The 18,322-nt window shown below is 42.3% G+C and overlaps 1 protein-coding gene across 3 annotated transcripts; it reads right to left on the reverse strand.

The window, feature by feature from the left end:
- Positions 1 to 10,145: 10,145 nt before the first annotated feature.
- LOC108190122 (retrovirus-related Pol polyprotein from transposon opus) lies at positions 10,146 to 18,006 on the reverse strand. Of its 3 annotated transcripts, XR_015491848.1 has the most exons (3): positions 11,269 to 11,427; positions 11,077 to 11,198; positions 10,146 to 10,999 (listed from the first exon to the last, which is right to left on the reverse strand). XR_015491848.1 is itself a non-coding variant. In XM_087254255.1 (2 exons), exons 1-2 carry the CDS (start codon positions 15,675 to 15,677, stop codon positions 12,104 to 12,106), a joined length of 2,574 nt encoding a protein of 857 aa, XP_087110381.1. In that variant the 5' UTR covers positions 15,678 to 18,006; the 3' UTR covers positions 10,146 to 12,103. The 3 variants fall into 3 exon arrangements, 2 of the variants coding, with proteins under 2 accessions (XP_087110381.1, XP_087110380.1); XM_087254255.1 differs by adding an exon at positions 13,149 to 18,006 and having other exon boundaries at positions 10,146 to 12,148; XM_087254254.1 differs by having other exon boundaries at positions 11,077 to 15,697.
- Positions 18,007 to 18,322: the final 316 nt, after the last annotated feature.

Here is an 18,322-nt window from a genome sequence, read left to right on the forward strand (position 1 = left end):
TTGGATCAGCATCGTGAGCGTCCCATCACAATGTTGTTAATGTCCCATAACATTACTCCTTTGGCCTGATGCTGCCCAATGGCTGACCGCTGGCTTGGTGTGTCCAAGCCTTAAGAGTATTTGTCAAATTTCATGCTCTGATTTGTTACTAAAACAACCAATCAGAGCACTCTCTTTTGTTGATGGCTGATCCTAATTTTACATGCTGGATCAGGCCAACTGGCTCCAACATTAACCAGGTGAAATGGAACACACCAAATAAACTACAGATGCTCAACTTTTGTTATGATTATCAGCGATGTAGTCTGAAGTCTGCCACTTTAAAGAACTACATATCCAGTCATGCACTGCACACACACATACACACACACGCACACACACACACACACACACACCGGTTCCTGATTCCGACTGATTGCAAACACACACGGCTGGGAGCTGCTCATGAACTGATTAGATGGGCTTTATAAACAGTGCACACACACATTCAGTGCTGAGTCTTGTGTACCTTATTTTGCAACATAACGATGTATTTGCTTTGCCTTGTCTTGCCGTGTTTGACCTTAGATCTTGTTTTATTGTCTACATTGCTTCCCACCGGGACCAAACAATAGTTTGTTTATGACTACGTCGTTTGGATGATCTGTATGTACCCATATCCTCCTGTGTTGACTGTTGCTTGCCTGACCAATCTCCTAATAATCCCAGCATTTGGATCCGAACCTCTGTTGTCAGCGTCCCATCACATTACACCTTTGGCATGATGCTGCCCAATGGCTGACCATTGGCTTGGTTTGTTCCGGCGTTAAGAGTGTTTGCATTAATGTAATTAATGTTCTCACTCTGCATTTAGATTCATCAACTCCTGTGACATTTCATTTCCTGTAACTTATTTCTACTACAGGTTGATAATGTAGCTGCTCAATGCCACACAGGTCTCAGGGTCATTAATGGAGCTCATATCTAGCACAGATCTCAGTTTCCGTCTCACAGCTCATTTTTCACACACCAAACGCACTCTGATGGTCTGCAATAATTCAATTAGCAAATGACCATCCATATTTGATTAAGGCTTTAATAATTGCCAGCCATGGCTAGATAACTTTTGATAACTAGTGCACTGTAAAAGATAATTCACTCTGAGAAGTAATTATACTTTTCTATTAGAATTCCCATGATGGACTTCTACCACTCATTTGTAGTGACTACAAATGGTTAATAGAAAATCACTTAAGCTCATGAAATTAAACTGCCGAATAAGATGAACTTTAATATTGATATAATTACATTCAAAGGTGTCTGTTTATGACTAAAGATGTGATAATTTTGACAGCTCAGTTTACTTTGTTTCTGTGCTTCTTGACAAACCAGGTGATAATAAATGTAGTTGCCAATATTCGATCACAATTTATTTTAATTGTGAGTTTGTTGAATTTAAGTAGCATTGCATCTACATACCAACTAATTCTCATTTGAATAATTAGACTGTTAGGTTGGGGTTAGGGTTAGTGTAAGTTGAGATGTATTTGCAAAGTTTCTTATAGTCAGTTAAATGTCTGGAGAACACTCCCTGTCATTCACCCAAACTACCAATCCCATTATGCCCTACATTCACACATCAGTTTTTACATTCTAATTATACACACAGCTTTAGTTCTTTACCTCTGATTACATGGACTATATACACTTGCCTCACTTTATTAGGTACACCATACTAGTACTTGGATGGACCCCCTGTTGCCTTCAGAACTGCCTTATCCTATGTAGCATAGATTCAGCAAGGTACTGGAAGTATTCGTCAGAGATTTTGGTCCATATTGACATGATAGCATCACATAGTTACTGCAGTTTTGAAATCCATGATGCAAATCTCCCGTTCCACCACATCCCAAAGGTACGCTATTGGATTGAGATTTGGTGACTGTGGAGGCCATTTGAGTACAGTGAACTCATTGACATGTTCAAGAAACCAGTCTGAGATGATTCGCAATTTATGACATGGCTTGTTATCCTGCTAGAAGTAGCCATCAGAAGATGGGTACACTGTGGTCATAAGGGATTGACATGGTCAGCAACAATAATGGAGTAGGCTGTGGTCTTGACACAATGCTTAATTCGTACTAATAAATGCAAAGTGTACCAAGAAAATATCCCCTACAACATTACACCACCACCACTAGCCTAAACCGTTGATACAAGGCAGGATGGATCCCATGTTGTTGACGCCACATTCTGACCCTACCATCCGAATGTCGCAGCAAAACCAAGAATCAGATCAGGCAACATTTTTCCAGTCTTCTATTGTCCAATTTTAGTGAGCCTGTGCCAATTATTCACCTTATTCTCAGCTGTCGAGCGGGCGCTGCCATTTGAATCTTTTTGTCTCGCGACTTCCGGTCACTTTCACTTCCATTCATTTTTTGACGTTAACAACTGCTCGTTACGCTGCTTGATGTTGCAATTTAATATTTTCTTATTATATTATGCTACTTGGTCTGTGTAGTCATGCAAACATTTGTTTGTTGAGCAAGTAGTTTGGCCATTTTCTGCCGTTTATTATTCCTAGTCATTTCTCCCATAGATGACTGAATCGGAAGTTCTAAGACAATCGCGAAAACAGGCGCACTTCCGCATTTTAGAATAAGGTCAATAGCCTCAATTTCCTGTTCATAGCTGACAAGAGTGGCACCCGGTGTGATCTTCTGCTGCTGTAGCCCATCTGCCTCAAGGTTGAACATGTTGTGTGTTTAGAGATGCTCTTCTGCATACCTCAGTTCGTTCGTTCATTAATTAACTCATTTATTCATTCTTTCATTCATTAATTTTATTGGCTTAGTCCCTTTATAATCTGGGGTTGCCACAGCGGAATGAACTGCCAACTTACCCAGCACATTTTTTACGCAGCGGATGCCCTTCCAGCTGCATCCCATCACTGGGAAAAATCTATACACACATTCACATACACACTCATACACTATGGTCAATTTTAGCATTCCCAATTCACCTGTACCACGTCTTTGGTCTGTGGAGGGAAACCGGAGCACCCGGATACCTCAATTGTAACAAGTGGTTATTTGAGTTACTTTTGCTTTTCTATCAGCTCGAAACACTTTGGCCATTCTCCTCTGACCTCTGGCATCATCAAGGTATTTGCTCCCACAAAACTGATACTATAAATCCCTATAGATCAGCAGTTTCTGAAATACTTAGACCAGCCCGTCTGGCACCAACAACCATGCCACATTCAAAGTCACTTAAATACCCTTTCTTCCCCATTGTAATGCTTGTCTTGAACTGCAGCAGATCATCTTGACCATGTCTGTATGCCTAAATGCATTGAGTTGCTGCCATCTGATTGGCTGTTTAAACATTTACGTTAACAACCTGTTGGACGGTACCTAATGAAGTGCATGGTAAGCGTATATAGACCCCACTCAGATGTCCATTGCTGAGTCTTGTTTCCTTGTAGTGAACGACACAAATCATTTTCTTTTCTATTCACTCTTTGGATCATCCGTGTATGCCTACTTGCTCCTGTTTGGACCCTAGCCTACCTGACAACTCTAACAATGCTGTGTTTGGATCTTACTCTGCTGGTAAATCCAGTTCATTACACATCCAATCTACCAATACTCTGATGAGAATTAGGTGGCATGTAGCTGCAATATAACTCAAAATGAGTTAAAAAGGCCACCTTAACTTCAAATACTTTTAAGCAGAGACCTAAATGTTTGACCTCTTTAAGATTTGACAGCTGTATTAAGAAAAGCATTAACACAAATGGTTTTGGGTAATTTATCATTCATTAGCATCTGTAAGCTTTGCTCTCGACCCCAATGACAGGCAGGCCCAGGCTGAATCTGGATGCTGGGAATGGAATATTTATGCGTGTCCCTGCAGGCCTCTTTCAGGCTGGAGGGCTGCTTGCAGTCCTCTGCTACTTCTCTCCTGCTGTGTGATGTATTGAACAGGAGTGTTGGACTGGACTCTAAAGGGCCTAAGGCTGTTGTCGATTGGCACCATCATATTTGTGATGTTTTGTCCTGGGCGTTCATGCTAGTCTCAGCCTGAAGAAGCCAGAGTGCCCTAACAAAGCCCTGTGTTCTCCAGCTCTGGGATCAGCTGTTCTTCACTGGAGCTCCATTAGCACTAGCCCTGCACTGCCCCTCACACCTCAGCCTGGGGTCAGCGTTTATGGCACCCACAAGACCATAGCGTCTCTTCATGTTCATTGAAATACACAAACTAATCACAAAGACTTCATTATGCTCATTCATGGCCAATTCCTCACAGGATAGTAAGAGTTTTTAATTTCCTTTAATGACTTTACAGAGTTTCTTATTTCCTGCCATGCATTGTGCGTTGACAAATTGTTGGCTGGGTCAGTTGACATTTCTGTGTGGAGTCTGAATGTTTTCCATGTGGATGCGTGGGTTTTCTCCAGGTGCTGCAGTTTCCTCCATAGTCCAAAGGCATGTGTATACAGTAGGTGAATTGGGTAGGCTAAAATTATTCATAGTTTATCTGTGTGAATAAGTGTGCATGGATGTTTCCCAGTTATGGGTTACAGCTGGAAGGGCCTCCGCTACATCAGTGGTTCCCAAACGTTTTGCTTTGTGCACCCTTTCTAATATTTGACACCTGTCAAGCACCCCTTTCTCTGATTACACTCCACATTTTTAAGTACAATAATTACACATATGTTCTGTTTACGTGATTAAAGTAAAAGTAATAAAATAAGTGCATTTAATGGATGAGCTTTATGATGGATTTTCACAGCCTTATTAAGCAAGGACAAATCTTCATCTCGCATGTTTTTCATCGCTAGAGCTTCTTGGTGGATGCTGCAGAGTACCATGGAAACCAATGGTGCAACTTTTCGGATGGAAGCTACTGCTCCTTTGTGCCTCCTTTTTTCTTCTTCTGCAGTTCCTCTAATTTTCTTTGATAAAGCTTACAGGCATGTCTTGTAAGTGTTTGTGTTTTGTTTGTAAGTGCCAAACCATATATGAGGGCTTAAGACTGCTATTAGCTAAAACCTCACCACAGTCTACACATTGCAGATTTAGATTTTCCTATTCATGTAAACCCGAAACCAATGTAACTGTCGATATATTTGCATTTCTTTCTTGACATTTTCTCACTCTCTAGCGTAGGCCTAATTCTCTTTATCAGTACATCTCTGCTGGATTTCTCTGTTCCCGCCTATGCCTCTTCACCTCGTTTGTTTACTTGTTTAAATTGAAAGTTTTAACCAGATGTCCATTTTGAGGAATATAGTAAGCGAAAAAAAATTACAAATGTACTATCACTTAGCTCCCAATGTGAAAGGGCGGGGCTATTGTGACACAGACGTAAAACTGCGAGATGAGTGAGTTTGCATAGGTAAATTACAATTTGTTTTTTGTTTCTCTCTCAGTGAATTTCTTTTCTCTCAAAAATATGATGTGAAGTTTACCCAAGAGAAATGCATAAAAATAATATAAGATAGAATATTCTGCCATTACAAACATTCTCTCATGCACCCCTGGTGGTCCGACTGTGCACGCCTAGAGGTGTACACACGCCAGTTTGGGAACCACTGAACTACGTAAAACATGTGCTGGATAAGTTGGTGGTTCATTCCGCTGTGGCGGCCCCAGATTAATAAAGGGTCTAAGCCGAAAAGAAAATGAATGAATGAATGAATGAATATGTCTAGTGTCAACCAAAACAAAGAAAATTAATTGCACTGCTTACACTGAAAGTGATTACTCTTCAGTTCTCACAAACTTGTTTGAGTTTCTTTCTTTAGTTAAACACAAAAATAGATATTTCGATGAAAACTGGAAACCCCTAACCATTGACTTCTATTGTATTTCATTCATTCACTTTCTTTTCGGCTTAGTCCCTTTATTAATCAGGGGTCAACATAGCAGAATTAACTGTTAACTTATCCAGCATATGTTTTACGCAGCGAATGCCCTTCCAGCTGCAACCCAGTACTGGGAAACATCCACTCTTGCATTCACAAACATACACTATGGCCAATTTAGCTTACCCAATTCACTTATACCGCTTGTCTTTGGACTGTGGGGGTAACCGGAGAACCCGGAGGAAACCCATGACAACACGAGGAGAACATGCAAACTCCACACAGAAATGCCAACGGATCCAGCCGGTTCTTGAACCAGTGACCGTCTTGCTGTGAGGTGATCGTGCTACCCACTGTGCCACCATGACACCCTCTTCCGTAGTATTTGTTTTTAGTAAATAATGTGTACATTTTCATTTTTGGGTGGACTATAACTTTAATATCATCCTGTTTTATTGTAAGATGAAATATGTTATGACTGAGAAGAAAGTGTTTTAAAATATTTTCTTTTTGCAGCTAGAGAGACCAGAGGGGTCTTCTAAAGCTGCTTTGCATTGTTCATTTGCTGCTAATGAAATTGTAGCAGACACTGCAACCATCACATTGCAGACGAGTTGCTGATGAGCTCTTTATATAGTGCTGCAGAGTCTGCCATCTAAGGATACCCATTATAAGCCATTACCCAATACATGTAAATAACAGCGAAATACAAGTAGTAAATGCTTTTATAAAATTGAATTGAGAACTTTGGTATTGTGAGTACCAGCCATTATAAGTGCACACCATATCCGTATAGACATAATTTGTTATCAAAATAAAACATAAACAGATGTGCAACTTTTAATCAATGCTATGCCCGGGGCAACATAGTGGTTCAGTGACTAGCACTGTCGCCTCACAGCAAGAAGGACTGGTTAGAGCCAGTTGGAATTTTTATGTGGAGTTTGTATGTTCTCCCATTGTTGGCATGGGTTTTCTCCAGGTGCTCCCATTTCCCCCACAGTCCAAAGACGTACACTATAAGTAAATTTAATAAGCTAAATTGGCCTTTGTGCATGTGTATGAATGTGTGAATGAGTGTGGATGGGTATTTCACAGTACTGGGTTGCAGCTGGAAAGGAAAACACATACTGGATAAGCTGGCGGTTCATTCAGCTGTGGAGACCCCTGATGAATAAAAGCACTAAGCTGAAGGAAATGAATGATGTTTTGCCACATTGTTGTCAAGTTTGAACGTTTTCTTTGCAGCATTGTTTTACTTAATGTACTGTTTTGCCAAATGCCAAATAATATAGAATTAATTACAGTTTCATATAGTTTTGGGCATTCACCTGGAAGTTTGCTGAGACCCAATAAAATGGGACAAATTTTTTACTTTGTCTGTTTTTGATGTGCACAATGCCTCCTTATTGGTTCATTTCATCCAAATTTGAAAAATATCTAATTTAGTCTCTCTTTTTTTTTTTTTGCTCCTATGTGCATATAAATGGCAGCTGGTTTCCAACATCTTGTTTTGTAAGCAAGAGAAGAAAGTTAAGAAGCATTTGAGTGAGAGGGAATAGTGAGAAATGTAGATTTTCAGGTCAGGTATATTTGGTAACTCTAAATTCGAATGATTTTGATTGGTTATTCTTAACAGATTAACTCTTTTAAAGGATTGTTAGATACCCGGTTTGATATCAGAAACAAAATCATAAGTGAAGTTTTACAAACTAATTTTGAGAGGAGCATGTGATATGATCAGATTGATTGTATTATATGTTAGTTTATTTCTTATTTACTGTATAAAATATTAAATTAATGATGGTAATATATTGCATTTCGCATGTATATTTAATGCAACTTTCTAAATGTCATGCCAATAAAGCAACTTAAACTTGAACTTGATTCAAGCATACAGTAAATAGACCGATTTCACTCTACTACCTAATGAAGTGAATGAGACTGGAATTCTTAAGACAAAAAGATTGAAATGGCTGCACCTGCTCGTACACAAAGAATAAGGTGAATCTTCCTAAAGGACTGAATTTTTTACAAATTGCAAATGCATTGTTATCAATGAAAATACATTTAAATACCAAACATTCTGTAAAAGTTTAAGAGCATTACCTTTCCATTTATAATAAAGTCGATAATAAAAATCGCATTTTCTGTGATGTTGTACTATCAGTGCTGGGTAACACCCATACACTCATTAACATTTAGTTTATCCAAATCACCCATATTGTAGGCAATTGTGCTAACCACCATACCACGCTATTTATTTTTGTTATTATCATTTTTAAAAAATCTAGTTACTACACTTATTTAATATTATTGCAAACATTACAGTTTAAACCTACTAGACAAAACATGAATTGTTTTCTATTTAAGCATTTTAGTTGTAAAGGCAACAAAAACTACAAAAACCTTTTCAAATCAAAGTGTATTTGCATATTTATGTAATAAGTAAAATATGTACAAACCCAATAGTTGCATTATTTTTTTACATTATTTTATAACCGGATTGGGTTTGTTCATAGTTTACCAAACATTCATTCATTTTCCTTAGGTTTAGTCCCTTTATTAATCAGGAGTTGCCACAGTGGAATGAACAGGCAACTTAACCAGCATATATTTTAAACAGCGGATGCCTATCCAGGTGCAACCCAGCACTGAAAAACATCCATACACATTCACACACACATACACATATCACTAAGGCCAATTAAGTTTATTTGGTTCACCTGTAGCGCATGTCTTTGGACTGAGGGGGAAACTGGAGCACCCAGAGGAAACCCACGCCAACACGAAGAAAACGTGCAAACTCAACACAGCAATGCCAACTGAAAAAGCCGAAAAATATATAGCAAAAAATTGAATACCTATTATGATTTAAAGCAGATCATTTTAACTTTCCATGATGTACTTACATGCAAAATGTTTATAAAAGAAATCTACTGCAGGCACAGGATTTAAGTAAAAAAAAAAACATATATATCTAAAAAAATAATACATGAATTAAGTACAGTGGTGAAACTGAGTCTTTCTTTCCACCTTCTCGGTGGCTGTAAGAAAGGCTGGTGAAGGTGTTTTGACAGAGATGGAAGGAGCTGTGAAAGCCCTGGAACATTTGTGTGGAGGTCTGTTGAGATTGGGAGTAGATAATAGCCTCGTGTTGACATTCCCTCTCTAACTGTGACCAATTAATGATGGCTGGCTAAAAGAGCATTTCATTAGTTTTTGCCCTTGGCCGTTGCGCATGTCTGTGAGGGCTGCGCTGAAAACAGATTAGGACATTAACTCATGAGAGGCTGAAGGACTTGTGGAGTCATGCCTTCAGGCTCTGCCAGGCTTCAAAGAGCCTGGCGCTATCGTATCGCTGGCTCCACTCTATCATCCACCGGCCTGCCAAACGCATTCATCATGTGGCTGCTTTAAAGGTCCAGACCCTCGCTTTCACCTGGACTTCGTTTTATGCATGGGGTGACCTTCTTGTTTATAATGCATTGTAACAATACAATCAAAGAATACTTTGGGTTAGAATAACAAGTGAACTTTTCTCAATTTTGCAATTGTTTTAGTTTGCTGCAGAATTCTCTTGTCTCTTTTGGAAGGAAACAGGTTCCTGTTCTGTTTTGTTTATTGGAGTTTTAAAGGATTAGTTTACACAAACAAAAATTTATTTGCTCACAATTTACTCTCTCTAACAAGTGTTTACAAACTTCTTTTTTTTTTTAATTCTAAGGGAGCTCATAATTCTGACTTCAACTATATATATATATATATATATATATATATATATATATGTGTGTGTGTGTGTGTGTGTGTGTGTGTGTGTGTGTGTGTGTGTGTGTGTGTGTGTGTGTGTGTGTGTGTGTGTGTGTGTGTGTGTACAGATCTTGATATACACAGATCTTGAAGTCCTTAAACGTATAGCAGAAAAGTCTCAGATTCAGATGTGTTCATTATATGGAGTGCTGTAAAAAAATGAAGGTGCCATCTAAATAACAAAAACCTTAAAATAAAGCAAAAATGTTACAATCTTAATGGATGTGATTTTGACAATATTGTTAAAATATATTGTTTTAAATTATACAAGCAATTATGTATGTTGGTATAATGTTGAGGAACTGTTTGTGGCGGGGGGGGGCAGGTGGGCTGATGGAGCTAGACCTCCAATCTGACAATATTAATGATTTACCCGACTACGCCACCTTGGGAATTTCACCCAAAGAATTTAAATACACGCACCACCCATATAAAAGGCACGCACAAGTTCGTTCCACCAAATTGCAGTCAGAGACATTGGCACGGTACAAAAATAGGATTTCTTTATTTTCAAATCTCAAATAAAAACAGCATTAAAACCAATATGTTGACATTGACACTGACAGTTTGTAAATTTTATGAAGGTGCTCCAGGGCCAGAGCTCGCCAGCGTTAGGGAAAGTGGCCAGGCTATACTTCAGGCAAGTGAAAACCACTGCAATCCACTGTGTAAAGATAGCACCCACACGCACAAACCAGCACACAGTGATCACTACACACTGTGAGAAATTCTAAAATGTTCAATAAAATTAGCCTTCCACCCCAGGGAGCTCTGGCTCTGTCACCAGCCGAAAAGTCGGACCACTGCCCTGCAATTAAACAAAAGAATAAATCAGTTTACACAAGTAAATGATTAAATAAACAAAATACAAAATGTAATGAAGTTGATAAATGAAAACAAAGAAAGAGCAACTAAATTCCACCTTAAAAGGGAGGAAACAATTAAATCTTAAACCAAATTAATTAAAGAGAAAATAACTGAAACAATGAAAATACAACAGTAAAGATTTACACAAAAATGTAAGGAAAAATCAAAACATGCTGGATGAATGTCAAAATAATAAAAATAAACAAATAAATCCAGCCGCACTATATAGATTTATCCAATAAAGAAAATGAAAACCCAAACAAACGAAGATAAATGTACCAACAAAAAAAATAAAGTTAAATAGTCCTTGTGTAAACCAAAAACAGAACAACTCAAAGATAAACAATTAAGAAAACAAAAAGACAAAATCTAAGAAAACAGAAAAAAACACGGGAAACAGGACAGCACTGTAGCCGCACACGGATGCGGAGCGCCCGACGGAGCTCCCCTCGCAGAGTGCCACCCAGCCTGAACAAATAAATCAATAGTCATGATAAAGTCCAAAATCTGCTATAAGCCATTTGCAACTACATGCAAACACCTACCTACTGCTCACCGAAGGGAATCGGGGTTCAATCAGTCACTTAAGAGGCAGATAGCACGTACATTTCAGTCAACAGCCGGCACAGCCAACAAACAGTCGCGCACCCGCATCTGGTTCTCGCAGCTGAGAAAAGTGGACACAGCGTTTCCAAAACGATCGCGACAACCAAAACATGAGACAGACGCTTGCTTACCTTTTCCAGTCCTTACACGCGTTCTAGCGTTGGCGATTGCAGCCAAACAATTCAGGCGAAGCAACTTCCAGCCCGATCAAAACCCCTCACCGCCCTCAACAGGTGTGGGAAGTGACGACGCGCGCTCACGGCGCCGCAACTAATCAAGTGACGCATCCCAGGTAGCAAATGCTTCCCCCTTTTTATAGCCCGTATGCCGTATTGTGATAGGGCAGCGAAAAGGACCCGTAAATTAATGACACTTGGCAACTAATTACCTCTCCTGCCACAATCTACCCCCACCTTTTGCATCGGCGCCCCGACGATGGACCAGAAATCAGCAAATTAAACACTAGCCCACCATACTAACTCCAAGGCCTAAACAACACCGAAATGTTATTAGACACAACTTCATGATTCATAGGTCCGCTTCTCACCTCTCCTACACCTCGGGGAAGATGATGCAAGTTCGTATGCTGTCCTGCCCCAACTCGGGCTGAACGACGAGGAGGGACCACACTATCGTTAGGAGGCTCGGTAAGTACTTCCCTTTCCCTTGCTACAGGTTCTACCCCTGGTCCTTGTGGTTCAACCACAATGGCCCTTACAGGAGAGAGGTCCCCGGGCAAATCTTCCTGAACCCTAGACTGCATCGGGTGCAAGCCATCTCGAGGTCCCACCCCTTGAGTGGCCTGAGGGACCACTGGCACCATCACCGCCAAATCGACAGCCTCTAAATCCAACTCCTGAGCATCCTCCTGAGGGTCCTCTTGAATCTCCACAACACCTTTCGGCTGGTCACTACAGACCTTTCCTCTCGGAACACAGGCCTTCAACTGTGACCGATGTACTCGCCTCATCTTACCTGGGCTTGTAACTGGTGCAATGGCATATACCGCCCCTCCTTCCTCAGCGGAGTGGACGACCCGATAGACAACAGAACTCCACAAGTCTTTAATTTTGTGGCGTCCCCTTACTGCGTGGTCCCTTAGATAAACTAACTGACCTTCCACCAGGGGTTGATCTCGAACATGCTGGTCATGCAGGTTTTTCCGCCTGGCTGCTGCAGCCTTCAATCGTCCCTGTGCTCCCTCAAAGGCAACCTGCAACCGCCTACGATGTTCCAAGACCCAGTGATGTACACTACCTACAGTGGGTTCTGGTACCTGGCCCAGCAAGAAATCTACTGGCAGCCGGGGCTCTTGACCGAACATGAGGTAATGTGGAGACTCTCCTGTCACTTGGTTAGGGGTGGTGTTATAGCAAAATATCACCTGTGACAGACAAGACACCCAGTCCCTTTTTCTAGAGTCTGGCAAGGTTCGCAACAAGTTATGTAATGTGCGATTGAATCTCTCACATTGCCCATTGCCAGCTGGATGGTATGGGGTGGTACGGGATTTCTTTACCTGGTACAGCTCACAAAGCTGCCGTATAAGAGTGGATTCAAAGTTGCGGCCCTGATCTGAATGGATACGTCCAGGAACCCCATACTTGTAAAACCATTCCTCAACTAGAACCTTGGCCACAGTCTCTGCTCTTTGGTCACGAGTGGACACTGCCATAGAGAACTTACTAAACACATCGGTCATCACTAACACGTTCTCCTTCCCACAATATGAAGGCTCGAGCATGGTAAAGTCGATTGCAAGAATTTCATTAGGCTTTGAGGCCAGCAGGTGGCCCATGAATGCCCGTGCCACCGGCCCAGTGTCTTTGGCAAGTTGACAGCGTTCACACTCGTGGCACCACCGGGTAACATCAGCCAACATATTAGGCCAATAACAACGCTGTCGGATTAACTCACTGGTGCGTTCTACTCCTTGATGGCCATGCTGTTGGTGCAGCTGTATCCAGACCTCTTCCTTCAAAACATCAGGTAACACAAGCTGATGACATACTTCCCCTCCATCAGGACGGAATATCTTGCGGTACAAAACTCCTTCCCTCTCCTCAAACCTATTCCACTGCTGGAGTAGGGTCAAGACCGGTTTGGTTAGAAGTTTCCGCTCCTCTAATCCTGGACGTTGGCCCTGCTCCCAGAACCTTATTACTGGTCCAATAACAGGATCAGCCTCTTGCATACAGCGAAGGTCAGGGACAGAGTAGCCCGGCAATGTGCTTATAGTCCGCATATCTGCTTGGACCGGACAGCCCTTACTAATGGCCTGCTGCAAGGCTTCGGGAATCTTAGAGCTAACTGCTAACTCCCCAACTACACTCTTGTCAACCAAATTCTGGCGGGAGAGCGCGTCAGCATTTCCATTACTCTTTCCTGCCCTGTACTTGACCTCAAAATCGAATGCGGCTAACTCAGCGGCCCAACGTTGCTCTGTGGCTCCAAGTTTTGCTGTAGCCAAGTGACTCAGAGGATTATTGTCTGTAAACACAATACACTTGTGCCCCAAAAGATACTCACGAAACTTTTCAACCATAGCCCATTTAAGGGCGAGAAACTCTAGTTTCATTGAGCTATAATTAGTCATATTTCGCTCTGAGGGCCTGAGACCACGACTGGCATAGGCGATGGGTCGAACCTTCCCTTCGAAGTCTTGGGACAAAACTGCCCCCAAACCTCCATAACTGGCATCTACCTCCAGGATGAAAGGCTTTGAGAAGTCTGCATAAGCTAATATTGGGGCGGATGTTAACTTCCTCTTTAGGGCCTCAAAAGCCATCTGACACTGCTCGGTCCATACATGAGTCAAACTCTGTTTTCTATGCTTACCTGACTTACTCCCTCCAACTTCTGCCACTAATCGGTGGAGGGGGGCGGCCAGCTTAGCAAACCCTTCCACAAAACGCCTATAATAGCTCGCAAAGCCAAGAAATGTTCGTAGCTCGGACACGGTCCCCGGGCAGCGCCAATGCGTGACCGCCTCTATTTTACCTGGATCAGTTGCTACCCCCTGAGCAGATATAACGTGACCCAAGTACTTTACTTCACGCCGGAAGAAAGCACATTTCTCCAGCTTGGCCTTGAGCCCTTCCTTCTCTAGACGACCTAGTACCATCTCCAGCCTCTCCAAATGTTGGTCTATGGAGGAAGAAAACACCACAACATCATCAAGATACAAAAGCAGGGACTGACACCGCTGGTCCCCGAATAACCGCTCCATCAACCTTTGGAATGTACTTGGAGCATTACAAAGGCCAAAGGGCATACGGTTCCATTCAAACAATCCAAACGGTGTACAGAACGCAGTTTTCGGCTTATCCTGCTCAGAAACTGGAACTTGCAAATACCCGCTGGCCAAATCCAACGTAGAGAACCAGCGAGCACCAGATAAGGAGTCCAAGGACTCCTCAATGCGAGGCAGAGGGAATGCATCCCTCCTAGTCTTGGCATTCAAATGACGGTAGTCTACACACATGCGCAGGCCACCGTCCTTCTTCTTTACCAAGACTATCGGGGACGCATAAGGACTGCAACTCTCCCTAACTATTCCAGCCTCTAACAACTGATTAATATGGGTTTTTACTACCTCATACTCAGATGGTGGTATTCGCCGATAGCGTTGGCGCACTGGAGCATCATCCAACAGCGGTATGTCATGGGAGATAAGACTGGTACAACCCAGATCACTCTCATGATCCGAAAACACAGCTTGGTACTTCTGCAGAAGAGCCCGAACCTGACCCTGCTCAGGTGGAGACAGAACAGATAGATCAAGTGACTCAATCTGTTGAAAAAAAGAAGGACTCCCAACCACACTATGAGATTGAATCATAGCAGCCACTGGTTTTTCTTCACTAACCCCAGCTGGCAGACTAACTATATAGACCTCTTTCAAATTACCCATCATTGTTGCAGGACAAAGCACTACCTCCACTGCACCAACATTTACTATTGGTACATAGACTGTTCCCCGATTTACGCTTACCAAAGCTGGTGATGCCAAAAGTCCAGCAGGAAGACCAGACTCTGGGGGCTCAAACAAAACGACATGGCCAAAATAGTGGGCCGAACAGGTTGCAGCCACTAACTTCATTGTGCCACCCGGGATGCGACACACTCTACGCCCACGAACCCGCACGCACCCCACATGATCAGAAGGTTTCCTAGCACTTACTTGATGACAGTACTGTAAGGCGCTCGACACACTAGGCAATTGTGTTAGTACAGGTAGGTTAAACAGAGCATTACCATGCTGTCCAAACAGTTCCTGGTAGCACCGGGAGAGGATGTTCATCCCCAGTACCCCAGGAACTTCCAGACTCATACCATCTGGAGGGTCCCGAACCACCAGAAGGCCGCACCCAGTAACCAACTTGCCACAAAGTTTTACATCTAACTCAAAGTAGCCCACATATGGAATAGTGAGCCCATTAGCTGCTCGTAACTGCAACCACTGACAACTTTGAAGGCGGTCCAGGCCCCATGGCTCAAAATGTTGCCGAAAACAACCCTCTGTAATTGTTGACACCATCGAGCCGGTGTCAACCAAACAGGGCACTGCAACACCCCCTATGAGAGCGGTCACATGTGGGCAAGGAGAAATCAATTTAGAAACTGAGTGGTGTGCAAGAATCTTACTTGAGTCAATACCTTCCCCACCCAGGCTGTGACTCCGCAGCCTGGTGGGGGCTAGTTTCCCGACGGTTGGGGCGAGCGCTGTCGTCTATTCTCAGCTGTAACAAAACCAGATGCAGCCTGAGGAGGGCGTGGGAAACTCCTTTGCCCCCTACAATCACGGGCAAAGTGACCTGGCTGTTGACACCGCCTACAAACAATTGGACCTGATCGAGAGGAATTACTCTGAGCATGTGACGTTTGAAATCGTGCAAATGTTTGAGTTAACTGGTTTAACTGCTGTTGTTGTTGCCGCAGCATTTCCCTTAGTTCACCCAACTCTGACTGTTGTGATGATCTAACTACCCCCAAAGGTGTTTCACTGCGTACCCCATATTGGATACCATAAGTTAACGGGACCGACTGACTACGTCCCCTTGCTCCCCCGGGCATCCCCTCTTGTTCCCATCTAATTGCCTCACTACGGACCTCTAATAAGGTGGCAGTAGGCTGGCGACGAACCATCTGTTTCAACTCGCGTCTCAGGGCACTATCTGTGACATGCTCCACAAATTGGTCACGCAACAAAATTTCTGCATTGGGGAAAACGTGTGGCGCTCTATTTTTAACCCTTTCTAATAAGCCCATGAGTGCAAGAGAAAACTCTAAAAGAGTCTCACCCTCGAGTTGCTTCCTTGAGAAGAAGGCTTCTTGCAAGGCTACATATGACTGAGAGCAACCATAGACGTCACGCAATGCCTGAATAATTCGGTTGGGGTCCCCACGTTCTAAATCAGAACGATATCTGATCTCCTCTCTGGCCTCTCCTTCTAAATGATCAATTAAAAAGAAAGCTTTATCAGCTACTGACATATAGCGCAACCTCATGCATGCCTGTGCCTCCTCAACCCATTCGTCAATAGTCAAACCCGATTTACCATTAAACTTCGGGCACCGCCGATCTCGTGGCACAAAAATAAACCGCTCTGGTGTAACGCCAGATGGCGGCGGCGTAACAGGCGGAACCGCAGAGGTGCTAGGGAGGGCAGCATCAGGGACAGGCAACCCAACCGGTGCCTGAGCCTGTTGCAGTCGCGCGTTATCAGCTCTTAATTGAACAACCAAATCTCGCAATTCTTGTAGTTCTTCATCCATTATTATAAGGAGAGGAAAATACACTTACCCAGGAAGGAGGGAACCACTAAACGAGGCTACAAAAGACCACAAACTGCCGTCCTGTTTCCCAAAAAGAAGCTGAAAAAAAAACTGAAAGAAAAGAAAAAAAACACCAATGTCTCTGACGCTAAATTATGGTGGACCCTGCCGACTACGCCAAGATGTGGCGGGGGGGGGCAGGTGGGCTGATGGAGCTAGACCTCCAATCTGACAATATTAATGATTTACCCGACTACGCCACCTTGGGAATTTCACCCAAAGAATTTAAATACACGCACCACCCATATAAAAGGCACGCACAAGTTCGTTCCACCAAATTGCAGTCAGAGACATTGGCACGGTACAAAAATAGGATTTCTTTATTTTCAAATCTCAAATAAAAACAGCATTAAAACCAATATGTTGACATTGACACTGACAGTTTGTAAATTTTATGAAGGTGCTCCAGGGCCAGAGCTCGCCAGCGTTAGGGAAAGTGGCCAGGCTATACTTCAGGCAAGTGAAAACCACTGCAATCCACTGTGTAAAGATAGCACCCACACGCACAAACCAGCACACAGTGATCACTACACACTGTGAGAAATTCTAAAATGTTCAATAAAATTAGCCTTCCACCCCAGGGAGCTCTGGCTCTGTCACCAGCCGAAAAGTCGGACCACTGCCCTGCAATTAAACAAAAGAATAAATCAGTTTACACAAGTAAATGATTAAATAAACAAAATACAAAATGTAATGAAGTTGATAAATGAAAACAAAGAAAGAGCAACTAAATTCCACCTTAAAAGGGAGGAAACAATTAAATCTTAAACCAAATTAATTAAAGAGAAAATAACTGAAACAATGAAAATACAACAGTAAAGATTTACACAAAAATGTAAGGAAAAATCAAAACATGCTGGATGAATGTCAAAATAATAAAAATAAACAAATAAATCCAGCCGCACTATATAGATTTATCCAATAAAGAAAATGAAAACCCAAACAAACGAAGATAAATGTACCAACAAAAAAAATAAAGTTAAATAGTCCTTGTGTAAACCAAAAACAGAACAACTCAAAGATAAACAATTAAGAAAACAAAAAGACAAAATCTAAGAAAACAGAAAAAAACACGGGAAACAGGACAGCACTGTAGCCGCACACGGATGCGGAGCGCCCGACGGAGCTCCCCTCGCAGAGTGCCACCCAGCCTGAACAAATAAATCAATAGTCATGATAAAGTCCAAAATCTGCTATAAGCCATTTGCAACTACATGCAAACACCTACCTACTGCTCACCGAAGGGAATCGGGGTTCAATCAGTCACTTAAGAGGCAGATAGCACGTACATTTCAGTCAACAGCCGGCACAGCCAACAAACAGTCGCGCACCCGCATCTGGTTCTCG

This window comes from Danio rerio, chromosome 5 (genome assembly GCF_052040795.2).
Source record: "Danio rerio strain M-AB ecotype USA chromosome 5, GRCz13ab, whole genome shotgun sequence".
NCBI classification, from domain to species: Eukaryota; Metazoa; Chordata; class Actinopteri; order Cypriniformes; family Danionidae; genus Danio; species Danio rerio.